General features: G+C 41.0%; 2 protein-coding genes across 2 annotated transcripts in view; both read left to right on the top strand.

Annotated features, from left to right (window-relative positions):
- PKD1L3 (polycystin 1 like 3, transient receptor potential channel interacting) overlaps nucleotides 1–21,057 on the top strand; it is an 80,764-nt gene that overhangs the window by 52,232 nt on the left and 7,475 nt on the right. Inside the window, exons 22-26 of the mRNA XM_060397841.1 lie at nucleotides 5,861–5,960; nucleotides 7,695–7,835; nucleotides 8,903–9,088; nucleotides 17,730–18,045; nucleotides 18,943–19,076. Coding sequence (XP_060253824.1) covers nucleotides 5,861–5,960; nucleotides 7,695–7,835; nucleotides 8,903–9,088; nucleotides 17,730–18,045; nucleotides 18,943–19,076 — 877 coding nt within the window. The remainder of the gene's footprint in view (nucleotides 1–5,860; nucleotides 5,961–7,694; nucleotides 7,836–8,902; nucleotides 9,089–17,729; nucleotides 18,046–18,942; nucleotides 19,077–21,057) is intronic.
- Nucleotides 11,520–11,891, top strand: LOC121816502 (small ribosomal subunit protein eS12-like). The gene has a single exon (XM_042231882.2). It carries the CDS (start codon nucleotides 11,527–11,529, stop codon nucleotides 11,797–11,799), a length of 273 nt encoding a protein of 90 aa, XP_042087816.1. The 5' UTR covers nucleotides 11,520–11,526; the 3' UTR covers nucleotides 11,800–11,891.

Raw genomic sequence — 21,057 nt, forward strand, 5'->3', positions numbered from 1 at the left:
CAAACCCGTGTACCCTGCCTTGACCGGTGGATTCTTATACACTGCACTGCCAGGGAGGTCCCATATGTCTTCTGTGTGTGAGTCTGTTTCTCTTTTATGTAGATAAATTCATTTGTATCGTTTTTTAGATTCCACATATAAGTGATACACTGGTATGGCATCATTCTGACTTCACTCAGCATGATAATCTCTGTGTCCATCTCTGCTGCTGCAAATGACATCACTTTATCCTTTCTTTAAGGGCTGAGTGGGATTCCATTGTGAACATGCGCCACATCTTCATCCATTCATCCATTCATCTGTCTTTGGACAAGTAGGTTGTTTCCACATCTTGGCTGTTGTAAGCAGTGCTGCTGTGAACATCAGTCAGTCAGTTCAGTCACTCAGTCATGTCCGACTCTGCAACTCCATGGACTGCAGCATGCCAGGCTTCCCTGCCCATCACCAACTCCCAGAGCTCACTCAGACTCATGTCCATCAAGTCGGTGATGCCATCCAACCATCTCATCCTCTGTTGTCCCCTTCTCCTCCTGCCTTCAATCTTTCCCAGCATCAGGGTCTTTCCCAAGGAGTCAGTTCTTTACATCAGGTGGCCAAAGTATTGAAGTCTCAGCTTCAGCATCCTTTAGGATTTCCTTTAGGATTGACTTGTTGGATCTCCTTGCAGTCCAAAGGACTCTCAAGAGTCTTTTCCAACACCACAGTTCAAAAGCATTAATTCTTCGGTGCTCAGCTTTCTTTATAGTCCAACTCTCACATCCATACATAACTACTGGAAAAACCATAGCTTTGACTAGATGGACCTTTGTTGGCAAAGTAATCTCTCTGCTTTTTAGTGTGCTGTCTAGGTTGGTCATAGCTTTTCTTCCAAGGAGCAAGTGTCTTTTAATTTCATGGCTGCAGTCACCATCTGCAGTGATTTTGGAGCCCCCCAAAATAAAGTCTCTCACTGTTTCCATTTTTTCCCCCATCTGTTTGCCATGGAGTGATGGGACTGGATGCCATGATCTTAGTTTTCTGAATGTTGAGTTTTAAGTCAGAACAATTTTAAAATGCTTTGAACACTGGGGTGCATGTGCCTTTTTGAATTAGAGTTTTGTCTGGATTTATGTCTAGGAATGGGTTTGCTGGATCATAGAGCGACACTATTTTTAGTCTTCTGAAGAACCTCCATACTGTTTTCCTTAATGGCTGCACCAATTTATATTACCACTAATGGTGCAGGAGGGTTCCCTTTTCTCCACACGCTCTCCGGCATTTTGATGATGGCCACTCTAACTGGTGTGAGGTGGTACCTCATTGTAGTTTTGATTTGCCTTTTTCTAATAATTAGTGATGATGAGCATCTTTCATGTGCCTGTTGGCCATCTGTGTGTCTTCTTTGAAGAAATGTCTATTTAGGTCTTCTCCCAATCTTATAATTGGTTTTTTTTTGTTGTTACTGAGTTGTATGACCTGCGTGTATATTTTGGAGATTAATCCCTCGTTGGTCACAGTTTTTGCAATTGTTTTCTCCCAGTCTGTAGGTATATTTTTTTGTTGTTTTCATTTTATTTATGGTTTTCTTCAATGTACAAAAGCTTAGAAGTTTGACTAGACCCAATGTATTTTATTTTTGTTTTTATTTCTATTGCCTTGGGAAACATTGGTACCATTTATGTAAGAATGTTTTGCTTCTGTTCTCTTCTAACAGTTGTATGATGTTATGTCTATTTAAGTCTTTAAGCAATTTTTAGTTTTATTTCTATGTGTGTGTTCTAATTTTATTGATTTACATGTGGCTGTCCAACTTTCCCAGGACCACTTGCTAAAAAGATTGTCTTTTCTCCATTGGATATTCTTGCCTTCTTGGTAGATTAATTGGCCATAAGTGTGTGGCCTTATTTCTGAGCTCTCTACTCTGTGCCTTTGAACCATATGTCTGTTTTTTGTGCCAGGGTCATGCTGTTTTGATAACTGTAGCTTTGTAGCATTGTCTGGAGTAGAATGACTAAAGTATTGATAATACTAAATGCTGGTGAGGATGCAGAGTACCTGGGAACTCGCATTCATCAGTGGTAGAATGTATAGAAATGTGAAAATGGCGTAGCCACTTGGGAAAGCAGTTTGCCAGTTTCCTGCAAAATTAATACAGTTACCATATAACTTAGTAATTTCACTCCTAGGTATTTTCCCAAAAGAAATAAAAACCTATATTCACACAAAACTCTGTGAATATTTATGGCAGCTTTATTCATAATTGCCAAGAATGGGACTTTCTTGGTGGTCCAGTAGTTAAGACTTCACACTTCCACTGTGTTATGCACAAGTTTGATCACTGATCAGGGAACTATTAATAAGTTGCCACATGGTGTGACCAGTAATAATTCCCAAGGATGGAGCCAACTCAGATACCTGTCAACTGCTAAATGGATAAACTGGGGAACATCCATATGGTAGAAGACTACTCATCAATGCAACAAACTACTGGTATGTGTAATGACATGGATGACTCTCAAATGTCATATTGTAAATGAATCCCAAGTGAAAGAAGCCTGTTCTCAAAGCATACTTTTCGTTTCCATTTATATGACATTCTGCAAAAAGCAAAAGCTACATGGATGGAGAATCCACCAGTAGTTGGCAGAGATGAAGGTTGGAGAAAGGGTTGACCACAAAAGGGCAGCATCAGGGAATATTTTGGGGTGATGAAACTGTGAGGCATATTGATTATAGTGGTGGATACTCAGTTCTATGTATTTGTCAAAAGTTACAGAATTATGCACAAAAAAAGTGGGTTTTAAGTATGTGTAAATACTTTTTTAAAGCTAAAAAAACTTTGTTATTTCAATGACACCACCCCCCCAAAAAAAAAAACCTTGTAAAAAGCTCCTCTTCACCAGTCAAATAAATTAAAACAATAAGATTCAATTTTGCTTTTAACAGTGGCAGAGAAAAACAAATGAATACACAGTGATTTGCATTGTGTATTTGTGTTTCCATTTGCCAGGGAAAATAGGCACTTAATGCTGGTTGAGGAAAATTAGGCAGTATATACAGTAAAAGCCTTCAAACTCTACGTTCCTTTGCTAACTTTCACTTCTAAGGGTCCTTTCTGAGAAAATTCAGAATGGTTTGTAATGATAAAATTGACAACAATTTAAATGTTCATGACTAGTTCATTGCTTGAGAAATCTGTATGCAGGTCAGGAAGCAACAGTTAGAACTGGACATGGAACAACAGACTGGTTCCAAATAGGAAAAGGAGTACGTCAAGGCTGTATATTGTCACCCTGCTTATTTAACTTATATGCAGAGTACATCATGAGAAACGCTGGACTGGAAGAAACACAAGCTGGAATCAAGATTGCCGGGAGAAATATCAATAACCTCAGATATACAGATGACACCACCCTTATGGCAGAAAGTGAAGAGGAGCTAAAAAGCCTCTTGATGAAAGTAAAAGAGGAGAGTGAAAAAGTCGGCTTAAAGCTCAACATTCAGAAAACTAAGATCATGGCATCTGGTCCCATCACTTCATGGGAAATAGATGGGGAAACAGTAGAAACAGTGTCAGACTTTATTTTGGGGGCTCCAAAATCACTGCAGATGGTGATTGCAGCCAGGAAATTAAAAGACACTTACTCCTTGGAAGAAAAGGTATGACCAATCTAGATAGTATATTCAAAAGCAGAGACATTACTTTGCTGACTAAGGTCCGTCTAGTCAAGGCTATGGTTTTTCCTGTGGTCATGTATGGATGTGAGAGTTGGACTGTGAAGAAGGCTGAGTGCTGAAGAATTGATGCGTTTGCACTGTGGTGTTGGAGAAGACTCTTGAGAGTCCCTTGGACTGCAAGGAGATCAACCCTGGGATTTCTTTGAAAGGAATGATGCTAAAGCTGAAGCTCCAGTATTTTGGCCACCTCATGCAAAGAGTTGACTCATTGGAAAAGACTCTGATGCTGGGAGGGATTGGGGGCAGGAGGAGAAGGGGACGACCGAGGATGAGATGGTTGGATGGCATCACAGACTCGATGGACGTGAGTCTGAGTGAACTCTGTGAGATGGTGATGGACAGGGAGGCCGGGCGTGCTGCGATTCATGGGGTCGCAAAGAGTTGGACACGACTGAGCAACTGAACTGAACTAATGTGTTATAGGACACTAAGCAACCATTTAAAATGTTATAGAAAATGTAATGATGTGGAAAACTAGCTCAGTTGAAGACAAAAATAATTAATGGATGGCTCAGACAGTAAAGAATCAACCTGCCAATACTGGAGACCAGGTCTGATCCCTGGGTTGCGAAGATCTCCTGGAGAAAGAAATGGCAACCCACTCCAGTATCCTTGCCTGGGAAATTCCATGGACAGAGGAGCCTGGCAGGCTACAGTCCATGGGGTGGCAAAGAGTCAGACACAACTGAGCAACTAACACTTTCACTTTCCAAATTTTTTAAGTTTCTTAAAGTCTCTAAATTTTTTCAAACTTTTAATAATAAATGTATATCAGTTTTTAAAAGTTAGAAAGTATAAAAAGAAGAACAGAAGAGATAGAAAACCAATGTGTTAGCTTAGTTATCAGTATTGCTACAGAGAGAATTTGGTTGAACTCCTATGGCTCAGCTGGTAAAGAATCCGCCTGCAATGCAAGAGACCTGGGTTCAATCCCTGGGTTGGGAAGATCCCCTGGAAAAGGGAAAGGCTACCCACTCCAGTATTCTGGCCTGGGGAATTCCGTGGACTGAATAGTCCATGGAATTCCATGGAGTTGCAAAGAGTCAGACACGACTGAGCGACTTTCATTTCACTTATGGGCAAGTGTAGTTTTTTTTTTTTTGGCTGTGCTGGGTCTTAGTTGCAGCACACAGGATCTTTCGTTTTGGTGCACAGGACTCTCTAGTTGTGGTGCATGGGCTCAGTAGTTGTAGCACCTGGGCTTAGTAACTCTGAGGCATATGAGATCTTAGTTCCCCGACCAGGGATCAAACCCACATCCCTTGCATTGCAAGGCAGATGGACTTAACCACTGGACTACCAAGGAAGTCCATCAAGTGTACTTTTTAGTAATTTCCCAGTGGTGCTAGTGGTAAAGAACCCACCCGCCAATCCTGGGTAAGTGTAAGAGATTCGGGTTCGATCCCTGGGTCAGGAAGAGAAGGACATGGCAGCTCACTCCAGTATTCTTGCCTGGAAAATCCCATGGACAGAGGAGCCTGGTGGGCTGCAGTCCATGGGGTCGCACAGAGTCGGACACTGAAGCAGCTTGGCCCGTCTGCCTCAGATCTAGTCCTAGAGACCGTCCACTAGAGGGCAACTTCAGGTCTGCAGAGTGCACACACCTGCCGCTGTCCCCTCACAGCAAGGAGTGCAGCAGTGGGCCAGAAATAATTACTCTTGTCCTTTGTTCTCTGAGGACTGGAGCACTCCCTCCTCTCCAAGGAAATTTAAGGAGTGGTGGTGGGTACTTGTTTCGCCTACAGAGGCTTACTCTGTTCTAAAATTCCATGCCGCCTTCAGCAAAACTGGCACTTTCAAAAGCATAGCTTCTTCAGTCTTGCTCATCAAAGTTGTTCCAAAGACAGGTGTTACTGAACAATTTATACAAAGCATCACAAATCATTTGATAATTTAGGTTTTCCTAACCAAGCAGATCAAAGACTACAGGCAAAAATATAAAGATTAACATATCAACCATGTCTTTGTGGTTATGCAGAAATAACTATGAAATTACTTAGTCCTGAGTGTTCCATAAATATAAAGGGCCAGCTCACTGAGATGTGGCAGTCATGCCCACCTTCACCTCTACCTGTCAGTGCTGCCTTCTTGGGTTCTGTGATGTCTGCTCATTATTAGTGCCTCCTCTGACTTTCCTGTCTAGGTGATCTTCCTCACGCTGTTCTACTCACTGATGCTGAACAGGCTGCCACAACTTCACAAAGAGAAGGAACATCAAACCAGGAGGATCTTGGCACTCTGGGGTAATTCAGCTAATCCTTCTGATATCTCATTTTGCAAAGAGCAAATTATGTATCAGAACAGTGCACTCCCAGCCACCTCACTGACTAAGACAAATTTATCCACTCAGGAATCTTGTCTCTAACCAGCCATCGTGCCTCCTCCCTGACCCAAGACCAAACCAGTGGGTCACCAGAACTCCTTATGATCCGTCCCTCTGGAGGTCACTCAGAGCTTCACCTCTCCCCTAGATTCCAGATTCCTTCCTCCTGTTTCTAGCCTTGAGCCCCAGGTGCTGTTTCCAGCTGCTCACCCTCTGTATCTGAATGCCTACGGCCGTCTCAAACATGCCCCAAGCAGAATTATTTGCCTGCCCCACAAATTCCCTTCTTTACTGTTTTCTCATTTCAGTTAATAATATCACCACTAGCTGTAAACTAAGAATAATCCTAAATCCCACTCCCAACTCAATCACCAAGACTGAGGAAGTCTGAATAAAACTGACTAGAACCACTCATTTCACACAGATGAAACTCACAAAAGGTGGCCAAAAAGCAAACGGCAGAAAAATCAACACAACATTCTGTTTTCGGCCAGGCTGCACCGCATATGTAATCTTAGTTTCCCGACTAGGGATAGAACCTCGCCCCCCTGCGGGAAGTCCCTTAACACAACATTTTAATCGTGCAAGAAATGCATGCCTTGCTTAGAGACACATTTTTTAATGAAATGCGTAGGAGGATAAACTCCCAAAATTTAGGAGAGGATTAGCTATGAAGAAGAGAAAGAAGGGATACCATCAGAGAGGTGCACAGCAGGTTTTATCTCAGCTGCCACTTGTTTCTTAAGCTGAGTGGTGGACAAGCTGCTAAGGGGTTGGCATCTTATTCCTTCTGAGATTAAAAAACTAGTAATCTGACTTCAAACTGCCTTCCCAGTCCTCATTTCATTTCTCCATCTCTTGAACTGCTGTTCCCTCTGCTAAAGTGACTTTTTTTCTTTCTTGTCCTCATCTTTATCCATCTAGAGAATTCTTTCTGACTCATTTAAAACAAATGTCTTATGTCACTGCCTCTGGGCCACCTTCTCTGAATTCCTCCAGGAGGTTAATTTTCCCTCCAGTGATCCCTCAGTACAGGCTGACATGTTTTAGGTCATATGCTAACTCCCTCTCTCTCCCCATCTTGATTTACACGTCTCTAGATTCTTCTGCCCACAGTGTGGTGTGGAGAACAGCACTAGCATTTCCTGGAATTGTCAGAAATTCAGGCTCTTAGGCCTTACCCCAGAAACTGAATTTTAACACAATTCCAGGTGATCCCCCTGCCCATCTTACAGTGAGAACTACCACTCTGGAACAGTACTCCCATTGGGTAATCCACTGACAAAACTGTTTGGTTCTAGTCCAAGATAAGTAGAGAAATTGAGAATAACCTTTAGAAACATTTATAGCAATTGGGCAGACTAATTTTAGGCCTACTGAATCTAATTTTCAAAATGGGGCTTCTTTTTGTAGGCCTCTGTTCTGTGTCAGTTTTCCAGTTTTTACTGTATTTTACAAAAGTATTAGTCCCTGATGGCTTGGAAATATTTCTGTAAGTCTTTGATGGTAGTTTGGGAAGAACTGCTTGTGTAACTTCTTTTCTCCACTTTAGCATTTAATAGGAGATACTCATAGTAGATGCTCAGCAGATGTTGATGAATAACTATTTAATGAAATATAACCCTTTTTTGGCCTACATTTCAATTTTTGACAGCAAGATGTCCTTCCTCATTACCCGGTTCAAGAGATAAGAACAACTCCATCTATGTAGCCCCCACTATGAACACTCCAGTCAAGCGCCCAGAAAGAGCCTTGAAAGAGAAGAAGTTCTTCAAGTTGACAGGAGATGTTTTAGGTATGGAGAGGAGATGATAACATGTTGATACATCAACACATTTCCCAGCAAGGAAAGGGGGAGTGAGAATAAAATGGAAACCTAGAAGCGGGGGAAAGTATCTTAAAGTATTCACCTCAAAACATTCTGGATGCTATTAAACAAGGCTGTTTGGTGCATGGAGGGCCTCCTGAACTTATGATCTAATTGTGTGCTTGAGGAAGTCACTTCCTCTGTCTGCAGAATGTGATCTTGAAACTTGGTCAGCATCACAGGGTGGAGGGAAAATGAATATGCTTTGAAAAATAGTTGTCCTGTAAGTACAAGGTCCAGCACATCTAGTGTTTGGGTAATTGGATTCTCTGGACCAAAATAGACAAATTCTGTTTTTGGCATATGAGCAGAGACAATCGATAGATAACTGGGGATGGGAAGAGACCCAGGGAGTTGTTTGCGGGGGATGGGGGAGGTCATTTAGACCTTAGAACTAAAACAAAGCATTTTTTATGGGAGGTTTTATGTATCTCAAGTATAATTTCTGATCAGTGGCAAAAGAATTCTGGGAAGGAATATATACATATCTATTGCTGCACATACAGATATCACCAGGAGCCAGATGCTTTGGCTTATCTCTGACAATTATTAAGTTGAATCACGTGGAAGTGCCAATTTTTGACTGTTTTTGACCTGTGAAAGACTATATGCTTAGGGGAAAAGTGAAGAAAAACATATAGAGGATATTTTTAAATTGAAGTATAGTTGGTTTATAATGTTCTGCCAATCTGCTCTACAGCAGAGTGACCCAGTTATACATGTATATATACACACATTCTTTGTTTATATCCTTTCCATTATGGCTTACCCCAGGAGACTAGACACCACTCCCTGTGCCGTAGAGTAGGACCTTCTTGCTTATCCATTCTACATGTAGTAGTTCGCATGCACCAACCCCAAAATCCCAGCCCACCCCCTCTCCCCTCCCTCCTCCCCCCGGCTTCCATAAGTCTGATCATACAGAGAATTTCAAAGAACTGAAATTCGAAATTTCGATTTCAACTTCACCTATGGCTTTCTCGCTTCTGTACTAGCACAAATCCTTTTCCTTACCCTGTTGATGACTACAGTCTACTCGACGCAGAACTCCAATAGATTTTACCTCCGTCAAGCTATCCACAAGAGCTTTTCTCACCGTTTCTCAGAGATCAAACTTCTTAAGCATTTCTACACCTGGGCCAATAGCACCCTCCTTCCCAACCTGTACGGGGATTACAGAGGTAAGAATACAGTCCAGGGGCCCAGCCCTGCAAATGTGGAATACAGTTGGTTTTCCATATGCCCCTACAGTAACCATTAGAACACTGGATAAAGTTTCGCTGGCTGTGTCAATATGACTGCACCTCTGTGGGCACCCAAAGGTCTACCCCCAGGGACCCATCTAAGCAGTTTCAGGTTTATGTCTGTTCACCCAAGGGTGATCGGTCCCCGAGGGCTGGTTCCCACTGAAGAGTTTCACTAGAGGGATAAACAAAGTTGAGAATTTATTCACTTATAGCATGAGAAGTAACTGAAGTGGTCCTTGGGGTTGTTTGCCTCCTTGTGAAGGAAGGCACCACATGCAGCTGAAGTTTGTTCTCTAAGCCCAGATGTAATCAGAAAGATCTCACACCAGGGTGATGTTTTGATATATTGCCTGATGTGCAGTCATTCCTTAGTCTGTGATGTGTGACTTTTCTTGGTTGGTTATCTAGTTCAATTCCATGAATATGTACTGAATAACTGGTGTACTGGGAACTGTCCTAGGAGCTAATGATAAAAAGATGGGTATTAAGTGGTTTGTACCCTCAAAGAACCTCACCATCAAGAGGAGTTAGTATGAATGCTTCTTGTTCAGTATTTCTCAACCAAGTACCAATGCTTTGTCCTGTTATAACTTTGTGTCTTGTTAAGTGAGTTGTGTTCTGGAAATTGCTGCATTCATTCAACTTAGAATTGGTGCCTTTCTGTTGAGATTTGAAACATCTCCTAAGTTCCTGAAAAAAAATCTGAGTGATGTGTAATCTGAGTAAACATATATACTCTTTTCTTTTTTAATGTTATTGGAGTATAGTTGACTTACAGTGTTGGAAATGTTGGTTTCAGGTATACATAAAGTGAATCAGTTATGCATATACGTATATCCACTCTATAGATTCTTTTCCCGTATAGGGCATTACAGACCATTGAGTAAAGTTTCCGTGCTATACAGCATGTTCTTATTAGTCATCTGTTTTATATATAGTAGTGTGTATATGTCAGTCTCAGTCTCCCACTTTCCCCTTTGGTGACCATGAGTTTGTTTTCTATATCTGTATAGTCTTTTCTTAAACGTGTGTCCTTTCTAAGTTGCTTCAGTTGTGTCTCACTCTTTGTGACCCTGTGGACTGTAGCCCACCAGGCTCCTCTGTCCATGGTGATTCTCCAGGCAAGAATACTAGAGTGGGTTGCCATGCCCTCCTCCAGGGGATCTTCCCAACCTAGGGACTGAACCCGCATCTCTTATGTCTCCTGCACTGGCAGGCAGGTTCTTACCACTAGCACCACCTGGGAAGCTCTTCATGTGTACGTGGTGCATTTAAGAGATGTTGCAGGTGGCAACTCCTTTGCATTGCATGTTGATTCTTTCTAGCTGAGTTTCATTTTTATTTTATGGCTGTGCTGGGTCTCTTGCAGCACATGGAATCTTTGTCGCTGCACCTGGGCTTTCTCTAGTTACAGAGAGTGGGGGCTTTCTCTCTCGTTGCAGTGTAAGGGCTTCTTGCTGCAGTGGCTTCTCTTGTTGCAAAGGGCTCTAGATGCACGGGCTAGACTAGATGCAAAGGCACAGACTCAGAAGCCACATCCTTGCTCTCCTCTTACCAGCAATGTGTTTCTGCGTGAAATCGCTCAACTTCTTGTGCCTCAGTTTCCCCATCTGTACAATGGGGATAATCTTAGGATCTATCCTTTAAGATTGATGTGAAAATTTAAAACTTAGTATATCTAAGTGCTTAAAACAGTGTTGGGCACTCAATGGGTCTTAGCTATTAATTTTTTTTTTTTTTGGCTGCACTGGGTTTTCACTGCTGCGAGCAGGCTTTTCCCTAGTTGCGACAAGCCGGGACTGCTCTCTAACTGTAGGGCATGGGCTTCTCATTGCAGTGGCTTCTCTTGTGGAGCATGGGCTCCACACGGGCTTCCGTAGTTGTGGCTCCTGGGCCTAGAGCACAGGCTCGATAGCTGTGGTGCACAGGCTTCAATGCTCCAAGGTGTGTGGAATCTTCCCAGACCAGGATTGAACCTATGTCCCCTGCATTGGCAAGCGAATTCTTAACCACTGGGCCACCAGGGAAGTCCCAGTCTTAGCTATTATTAATTGGGCAGTTGGAGCTCTGGTTCTACTAGAACCACCTGGAACATAGTAAGGAAGAGCAACAGCAATCTGAGATGTAGATAAAGAAATAGAATTAAGTAGATAATACTGATAGACATTTAGATTGTTTCCAGTCTTCTACTGTTAACAATAGTACTACTAAATATCCTTTTACATATATAATTTCACTCATGCAAATATATCCGTAAGATAAGTACCTTGAAAAGACTTGATAAAACTGTATGTTCAGCTTTCCTGGCCACCGTGGAGCTGTGCGGAGGCGTGGGTGCATTCAAAATTCAGTTCCACCAGTAACCTACCGCCATGGCTGAGGAAGGCATTGCTGCTGGAGGTATAATGGGCGTTAATGCTGCACTGCAAGAGGTGCTGAAGACCACCCTCATCCACGATGGCCTAGCATGTGGAATTCGTGAAGCTGCCAAAACCTTAGACAAGCACCAAGCCCATCTGTGTGTGCTTGCATCCAACTGTGATGAGCCTGTGTATGTCAAGCTGGTGGAAGCACTTTGTGCTGAGCACCAAATCAACCTGATTAAGGTTGATGACAAGAAAGCAGGGGAATGGGAAATAGCCTAGTCCAATGTCAGAACACATTTGGGAAGAATCTTTTTGGTAAGATTTGATTAAAATTCCTCTTGCAGCAATTTAAACTTGTTTTTTCTCTTGTGACTTTCTTCTCAGATGGAAAACCATTAATCTCACAGTTCTGTAATTGCATACTATTTATTTAAGGAATATACAGTGAGGCTACCTTTGAAAGTTAAATCACCCCTTACCTTCCTCTTATCTTCTTTAGAACCCTCAGTCCTTTGATAACTACTGCAAACCTTTCCCTGCCAGATTTTCTAACATAATCTTTTTCTTTCATGTTAAAACATTTTTTAATAATTAAAACATGAATATGGAGAAAAACAGTATGCACCACAAGGTATGTTGTGCAATTCTCCTTTATCTCCTGATCCCCCTTCTGTCTTTCTGAGAGGCAGCCTCATTCCCAGTTGATTATACAGGCATACTCCCTTCATTGCATTTTGCTTTAGTACATTTCAGAGATACTGCTCTGTCTGTCTAACAAATTGAAGGTTTGGGAACCCTGTGTCAAGCAACTTCATTTGTGCCATTTCTTCAACAGCATTTGCTCACTTTGTGACTCTGTCACATTTTAATCATTCTTGAAATATTTCAGCTGTTTATTACAGTGAACTTGTGATCAGTGATCTCAGATGTTACTACTGCAAAAAGATTATGACTCACTGAAGGCTCAGATGATAGTTAGCATTTTTTTATAGAAATAAAGTACTTTTTTAGCAATTAAGTTTGTAATTAAGGTATGTACATTGCTTTTTTAGACATAATGGTATTGTATACTTAACAGACTATGTTTCAATCTAAACATAACTTTTTTTCTTTTTGGCCATACCACATGACTTACTAGATCTTAGTACCCAGACCAGGAATTGAACCTGGGTGCTGGCAATGAAAGTGCCAAGTCCTAACCACTGGACAGCCATGGAATTCCCTAAACATACATTTTATATGCCCTGGGAAACCAAAAAATTCATATGACTTGCTTTGTAGCAGTGGTTTTGAACTAAACACATAGTATCTTCAAGCTATATTTATAAATTCTTTCAGAGGTTATCTGTACATTTGCAAATACATTTGATGATAAACAGCATCCTGCTATAAACACTGTCATGCATTTTTGCCTTTTCCCCTTAGGTTGCCTAGAGATTGTTCCATCAGCACATGTAAAGCTGTCCCTTTCTGTGTTTTATTCATTTACTGTGTAGTATGCCATTGCATGGATGTACCATAAATTGTATAACCAACTCCCTATTGATAGACATTTAGATTGTTTCCAGTCTTCTACTATTAATAACAGTATTATTATTAATATCCTTTTACATACATAATTTTATATATGTAAGATAAGTACCTTGAAAAGACTTGATAAAACTGTGTATTCATTTTTCATTTAAAAAGCTATTGCCAAACTGTCCTCCTCAGTTGTACCAATTAACATTTCCATGAGCACCGTGCAAGATCTGCCCACGTCCCCAGCAGTTCACCATACAGGCAGCTCTGAAATACACGAAAGGTGTGCAATTGCACTCACAAGAAAATGCAAGTCAAAACTACACTGAGGAGACGTTTTTCACCTCTCATAGGGACAAAACTTACCTCTGCTCTTGCCCTTCTTCATTCCGTTTTCCCCATATTGTTTTTCTTATTTTTTTTTAAACATATAAATGTGTTTTGTCCCTGTTCAAAAGCTCCCAATGGATTCCATCACACTTAAAAGCTTAAACCCTCTGTGAAGCTGACTCTAGGGCCTTCCCCACTCGGGGCCGTTGCACCTGCCTCTGTTCCCTCTCCTGTTCTGCCCCTCATTCACTCTGCTTCTGCCACACGAGCTTCTGTGCTCTCCCTAACCAGGCCGCACACACTCTTGCTTCAGTGCCTTGGAACTTGCTCTTGCCCTTACCGATGTCTGCTTCGGGTTCGCCAGACTCTATTAGGGTCTCTCTCATAATCCACTCCAGTATTCTTGCCTGGGAAATCCCATGGATGGAGGAGCCTGGAGGGCTACAGTCCATGGATTTGCAAAAGAGTCAGACACGACTTAGTAACTAAACAGCAAAACTCTCATAAGCCACCTCCTCAGAGAAACATCTAATCACCCCTGTGAATAAATGTAGCCCTGCTCCCTCCCCACAGGACACTGTCCCCTCATCCTACTCAGCTTTTCCTCATAGCACTATTATTACCTGAATATTGTTTGGTCATTGCCTGTCTGCCTCCCTCCTCAAATGTGACTGCTCTGTGGACTGGGACTCTCTCACCCACTGCTGTGCCTAGCACCTAGAACAGGACCTGGTGTATGTGAACACTCGGTACACGCTGACTGAGACAAAGAATGAATGAATGTCCTTCTATAACTTTTGCCTGTTTTTCATTGGGCTGCTTGGTTTTGTTTGCTTGCTTTGATAAATGGGAGCTTTTTATATATTAAGAGCTTATTTAGTTGTAGATAGAGGTTTAGATATTTATACAGAAACAAAATAAGGATTTACAAAAATTTAGAGAATGGATAGCATATCAGTAGCTTAGCTGATAAACTGTTGATATCTGACCTGGGAGTGTGATATGCTTTTCTGTTCTCATCTTCATTTGTATCCCTCAGTTCAGTTCAGTTGCTCAGTCATGTCCGACTCTTTATGACCCCATGAACCGCAGCATGCCAGGCTTCCCTGTCCATCACCAACTTCCGGAGTCCACCCAAACCCATGTCCATTGAGTCAGCGATGCCATCCAGCCATCTCATCCTCTGTCGTCCCCTTCTCCTCCTCCTCTCAATCTTACCCAGCATCAGGGTCTTTTCAAATGAGTCAGCTCTCTGCATCAGGTGGCCAAAGTATTGGAGTTTCAGCTTCAACATCAGCCCTTCCAGTGAACACTCAGGACTGATCCCTCAGTCACATTAAATTTTCTTCATATAATTCTTGTACATCTTGTTAGGTTTATCTTTTGTTTCCTATGGTAAATAAGATTTCACTATACTAACTAGTGTTTGAATATATGAAGGCTGTTGATTTTACTATATTTAGTACCCAGATACCTTGCTGAATTTTTTTGGTAAGAGTTTTTAGGTTGATTCTCTTTTCTCCCCAGCTTTATTTAGGGACAATGGAGACATTGAAATTGTATGTATTTAAGGTACACGTGATGTTTTGATATATGAGTACATTGTGAAATGATTACCACAGTCATACTAATCAACACATCCATCTTTTCACATAGTTAGGTGTTTTGTTTTTGGTGTGATAAGAACTTTTATTCTCTGAGCAAATTTCAAATGTATATCACTATTGCTGTTAACTTTCATCTATAAACTGTAATCATGCTATATATTAGATCTTCAGGACTTATTCACTTTAAAATTCAAAGCTTGTATACTTTAGACCTCCACCCATCTTCCTCCCCACCCCAGTCCCTGGTACCCACCATTCTGCCTGGTTCTATAAGTTCAACTTTTTAAAGTTCCATTTATGAGAGATCATACATGCTGCTTTGTTGGCTCATTTCGTGTCTTTACTTCTGTGAACAGTGCTGCTGTGAGCACAGGAATGCAGATCTCTCTTCAAGATGGTGACTTTATTTCCTTTCCGTATATCTAGCCAGTAGTGAGACTGCTGGATCATACAGTAGCTCTATTTTTAATGTTTTCCATAATGGCTGTAACCAGTTTACAATCCAATTAATAGGATTCTTTTCTCCAAATCCTCAACACTTGTTGTTTCTTGTCTTCCTGATGATAGCCATCCTGATAGGTATGAGGTGATATCATAGTGCAGTTTTGATTTTTGTATATCCCTGTGGTTAGTGAGTTTTACATATACCTGTAAGTCATTTGTATGTCTTCTTTAGAAAAGTGTGGTTTGTTTATGTTTTGGTATTGAGTTGTATGAGTTCTTTATGGATTTTTTATTTTAATGCCTTGTCAGATACATAGTTTGCAGATATTTTCTCCCATTTCATAGGTTTATTGTTTCCTTTGCTGTGCAGAAACCTTTCGTTTGATGTACTCCCACTTGTTTGTTTTTGTTGCCTAAACATTTAGTGTCATATCCAAAAAAAAAAAAATTGTCAAGACCAAGTGTCAAGAAGCTTTTTTTGTTTTCTTGTAGGAGTTTTGTAGCGTTAGGCCTAAGGTTTAAGTTGTTGAACCATATGGAGTTGATTTTTTGTATACGGCGTGACAAAAGGGTCCAGTTGCATTCCTGTGTGTGTGGAGGTCCATCTACTTCCCCCTTTCCTATTTGGATGCCTTGTAGTTATTTTTCTTGCCTAACTTCGCTGGTTGGGACTTCCAGTATTGTGTTGAATAGCCGTGATGAGTAGGCATCCTCGTCTTGTTCCTTAGAGGAAGAGCTTTTAAATTATCTTAGAGGAGTAGTGTAAAATTTAGCTGTGAGCTTGACATATATGGCTTTTATTTTCTTGAAGTACATTTCTTCTTGCCTAATTTGTTGAGTTTTTATCATGAAAGGATGTTGAATTTTGTCAAATGCTCTTTCTATGCCTGTTGAGATTGTAAGTTGTTAATCCTTCATTCTTCTAATGTGGTGTATCACATTTGTTAGCTTATGTATTTTGAATCATCCTTGCATCCCAGGGATAAATCTCACTTGACTGTGGTGTGTGACCCTTTCAAGGTGCTGTTGAATTTTGGTTTTCTAATATTTTGTTGATATGCATAGTATCTTTTCCCATGCTTCTATTTTCAGCCTATGTGTACTTTTAAAGCTTAAGTGAGTCTCTTATAGACGGCATATTGTTGGATCTTGTAATTTTTTCCATTTAGCCACTCTGTGTCTTTTGACTGGAGAATTTAGTCATTTATATTCAAAGTAATTATTGATAGGTAACGCTTAAAACTGTCATTTTGTTCATTATTTTCTGATTTGTAACTCCTTTGTTCCTCTCTCGTCTTCTTTTGTGATTGATGTTTTGTAGTGGTAGGCTTTGATTCCTCTCTCCCTTTATCTTCTGTGTATCTACTATAGCTTTTGTTTTGCAGTTACCATAGTGAAGTGAAGTGAAAGTCCCTGTCATGTCTGACTCTTTGTGACCCCGTGGACTATACAGTCCATGGAATTCTCCAGGCCAGAACACTGGAGTGGGTTGCCTTTCTCTTCTCCAGGGGATCTTCCCAACCCAAGGATCAAACCCAGGTCTGTCACATTGCAGGCAGATTTTTTTACCAGCTGAGCCACAAGGGAAGCCCAAGAATACTGGAGTGGGTAGCCCATCCCTTCTCCAGCAGATCTTCCCAACCCAGGAATCTAACCGGGGTCTCCAGCACTGCAGGTGATTCTTTACCAACTGAACTATCAGGGAAATCCGTAAGGTTACCAGAAGGCTTACATAAAACACTTTACATTATTACTATAAGTTATTTTAAACCAATAACAACTTATCTTCATCACATACAAAACTTACACTCTAATTATCCCTTTTATGCTCTTGATGTCAATTTCACTTAATATTTATCTAGATCACTGTCTTCATTTATTTGGCTACATTGAGTTTTAGTTGCAGCAGGCTGTTCTTCGTTGTGTCACGCAAGATCTTCAGTTGCTCACACACACTCTCTAGTTGTGGTGCAAGGGCTTATTACTTGTGGCACGTGGGCTTAGTTGCTCTGCAGCATGTGGGGTCTTAGTTCCCCTAGCAGGGATCAAACCTGCGTCCCTTGCATTGAAGGGTGGATTTAACCACTGGGCCACCAGGAATTCCCTCATTATTTTTTACAAATTGCGATAATTTCATATCCTTTTAAAAAATGTTCGTATCTTATTTCTTTTGCTGATCTGATTATATTAGCTAGCTAGCAACTCCAGAAATGTTTTCAAAAATATTGATGAAAATAGGCCCTTTTTTTGTTACTTACTTACTGAGGCAATTTTTTTTTTTAATGGCTTCCTGTATTCTCTCACTAGGATTTATTACTGATGGAAACTCCTTTCTTTTGGGCAATGTTCTACTTCGTCAGATTCGCGTTCCTTGTGCCACATTCTTTTCATCTAGACTATCTCTCCAAGAACAACTGAAGCCATCTCGCCAAGTTCAGGAGGATACAGAGAACTATGGGGTTAACTGGGGGCCCCCTGATAAAAACAGCACGAAACTGGACAGGATCTGGCATTACCAGAATCAGGAGGCACTGGGTGGCTACCCCATTCAGGGAGAATTTGCCACTTACTCTGGAGGAGGGTATGTTGTGAGACTCGGAAGAAACTCCAGTAATGCACGCAGGTAAGTGAACCTGAACAGGAGGTCCAAGATATTTGCTCCTGTCCATTCTTAGAACAATTAGGAATTAAGGACCCTTTTGAGTAGTTTTGACAGCCACTATTATGCTGCCGTACTATGTATGGCACTTGTAGACACTTTTATTTTAGATTTCTAAGGGAAATATATCTTTAAGTTTAAAAATTCCTTTTCAACCTCAAACTAAAGGTATATTTTGGGTTGCCACTTTGCCAAATCTCCTTCCTTCTCTCATCTGGAAAAGCACATCATTTTCAATTCTAGCTGCAGTTAAACTCAACAGTATTTAAATAAGAGACACCACGTCATGAACAATCCAAAATTAAAATGCCAAAATTAAATTGCCAGAGTTAGAATGGTATTATATACAAATCCTGAATCTTTATCATTATGTATGAAAAAGCCCAAATTAAAATGATTATCTCTTCACTGAATTTTTCAGCAAGAAACTAACTTCTCAAAAACAATGCCAACCAAATGGCATTTTGACTGCTTATACCTAAATAGCTTAGTTAAAAGTAGTACTTTTCAAATAGAAGTGATTGACACTGTATTATTAGCTATTTCATGAATCTTCAGTTTTAGATATTATCTAAAATGTTTTTAAAAGATACTAGTCTAAAATAATTAATTTTGAAGTAAAATTCTTAATTGAGGTAAAATTAATTTTACCTCAGACCTTAAATGCCAGATACCTTTTCTTGAACATTTAACGTTGGTGTGAATACTGGTGAAAGTTTGGGCATTAGTAAGCATTTTACAGGTGATTGGGAAATGTCACTTCTCACCTCCTCTTTGAGTGGTACTAGAAAGGCCAGAGCATTTTCCTCCTCTGCAGAGTTCAGTGGCAAATACAGCTGGCCTGTCCTTCTGTTTTTCCAGAGTTCTGCAGCAACTTGAACAGAGCCACTGGCTAGACCATTGCACCAAAAGCCTCTTTGTGGAATTTGTGGTCTTCAATGCTAATGTGAACCTGTTCTGTGTAGTGACCCTGATTTTGGAGTCCAACAATGTAGGTATGAAGGCCTCCTCTCTTCCCTCTGTGACCTGGGTATCACTGAAGGCCCCATTTCTTTATCTTATTTCATTAAAAAAAAATTTATTTAAAGCTATAGCACATAATTTTGAAAGTCAGACATTTCAGGGCAAAAACTAGCAGGCCTCTCTTCATTCCTACTCTCCAGAGGCAGATTTAACTGATTCTTTGGTATTTAAAAATTACTCTAAAAATGCAGCATGCTTGTTAAATATGTCATTAATCTTCAGTTTTAGATGGTCTCTTTTTTGGGGGGTGGGGAGCATTGTGCTTGGTGTTCAGTGCTGCACGTGGGCTCTCTGGTTGCAGCGAGCAGGGGCTAGTCTGTGCTGCAGTGCCTGGGCCGCCGCCTCTGGTGTGGTGGCGCACAAGCTCAAGAGCACAGGCTAGTTGTGCTTGGCTAGTTGCTCTGCGGCATGTGGAAGCCTCCTGGAATAGGAATCGAACTCGTGTCCCCTGCATTGGTAGGTGAATTCTTACCCACTGTACCACCAGGGAAGTCCCAATAGTATCTTCTTATGATGATAATTCAACTGTTTTATATCCGAATCTGCCTGCAATGCAGGAGACCCAGTTCAATCCCTGGGTCAGGAAGATCCCCTGGAGAAGGAAATGGCAACCCACTCCAGCATTCTTGCCTAAGAAATCCCATGGACAGAGGAACCTGGTGGGCCAGTCCATGGGGTTGGAAAAGAGTTGGATACCACTGAGCAACTAAACCACCAACCTCTGTAAATAATAATTAAATATCTTTTCTCTTACAATATTTTTCCCTAGAGTTTATAGTTACTTATTTTTCTTTTTCACTTTCTTGGTTTTACATGCATCTATCATTGATTCACCTCCAGACTCTTCCTAGAAGTAAAAATTTCATTCTGTTCAAAACTATCAAGTAACCTATCATTTTGTCTTTTCCTTAGCAATATCTTCTCAGGCCCACTATTCTTTCAGTATAGTCCAGACTGGTTATTTTCTAGGCCTGCTTGAGAGCTCTTGAACTTGGACTCTCCTTGCCCTGTCTCCTCTCTCCTCTGTTGGATCACCTTTCTCCTAAATCCCATGTCTTCACTTCTTGGTTCACTTTCTCATTTTGCTGGAACACATCCAGCTGGTATGTTTGTTGGTAACTTCCTGGAAATGAGCAAGGGAAGTAAATTTTCTTAAAGCCTTCAGTTCAGTTGCTCAGTTGTGCCCGACTCTTTGCAACCCCGTGGACTGCAGCATGCCAGACTTCCCTGTCCATCACCAACTCCCAGAGCTTGCTCAAACTCATGTGATGCCATCTCATCCTCTGTTGTCCCCTTCTCTTCCTGCCTTCAATCTTTCCCAGCATCAGGGTCTTTCCCAAAGAGTCAGTTCTCTTCAGGTGGCCAAAGTATTGGAGCTTCAGCTTCAGCATCAGTCCTTCCAATGAATATTCAGGACTGTTTTTCTTTAAGATTGACTGGTTTGATCTACTTGCTGTCCAAGGGACTCTCAAGAGTCTTCTCCAACACCACAGTTCCAAAGGATCAATTCTTTGGCACTCAGCTTCCTTTATAGCCCAATTCTCACATCCATACATAACTACTGGAAAAACCATAGCTTGACTAGACAGACATTTGTTGGCAAAGTAATGTCTCTGCTTTTTAATATGCTGTCTAGATTGGTCATAGCTTTTCTTCCAAGGAGCAAGCGTCTTTTAATTTCATGGCTGCCGTCACCATCTGCAGTGATTTTGGAGCCCCCCAAAAAGCTTTTTTTCTCCCATCACGTTTGGTTGATCAATCATTTGGCTGGATATAGTAGTTTTTCAGAGTTTTTAAAAGTTTAGCTCCACTGTCTTCTAGCTTCTTATACTGCTATTAATAAGTACGATGATCCCCTTACTCCCAAGTTTTTAGAATAATCTTTGTCCCCAGAGTTAGGAATGGAGTTCACAGTGCGTCCTTTGATCTGGAAATGTATCCCTTAAGTTCTAA

Source organism: Ovis aries, chromosome 14, assembly GCF_016772045.2.
Source record: "Ovis aries strain OAR_USU_Benz2616 breed Rambouillet chromosome 14, ARS-UI_Ramb_v3.0, whole genome shotgun sequence".
NCBI lineage: Eukaryota > Metazoa > Chordata > Mammalia > Artiodactyla > Bovidae > Ovis > Ovis aries.

Coding starts and splice junctions, on each gene's coding strand:
- LOC121816502 (XM_042231882.2), top strand. CDS start 11,527: ATGGCTGAGGAAGGCATTGCTGCTGGAGGTATAATGGGCGTTAATGCT.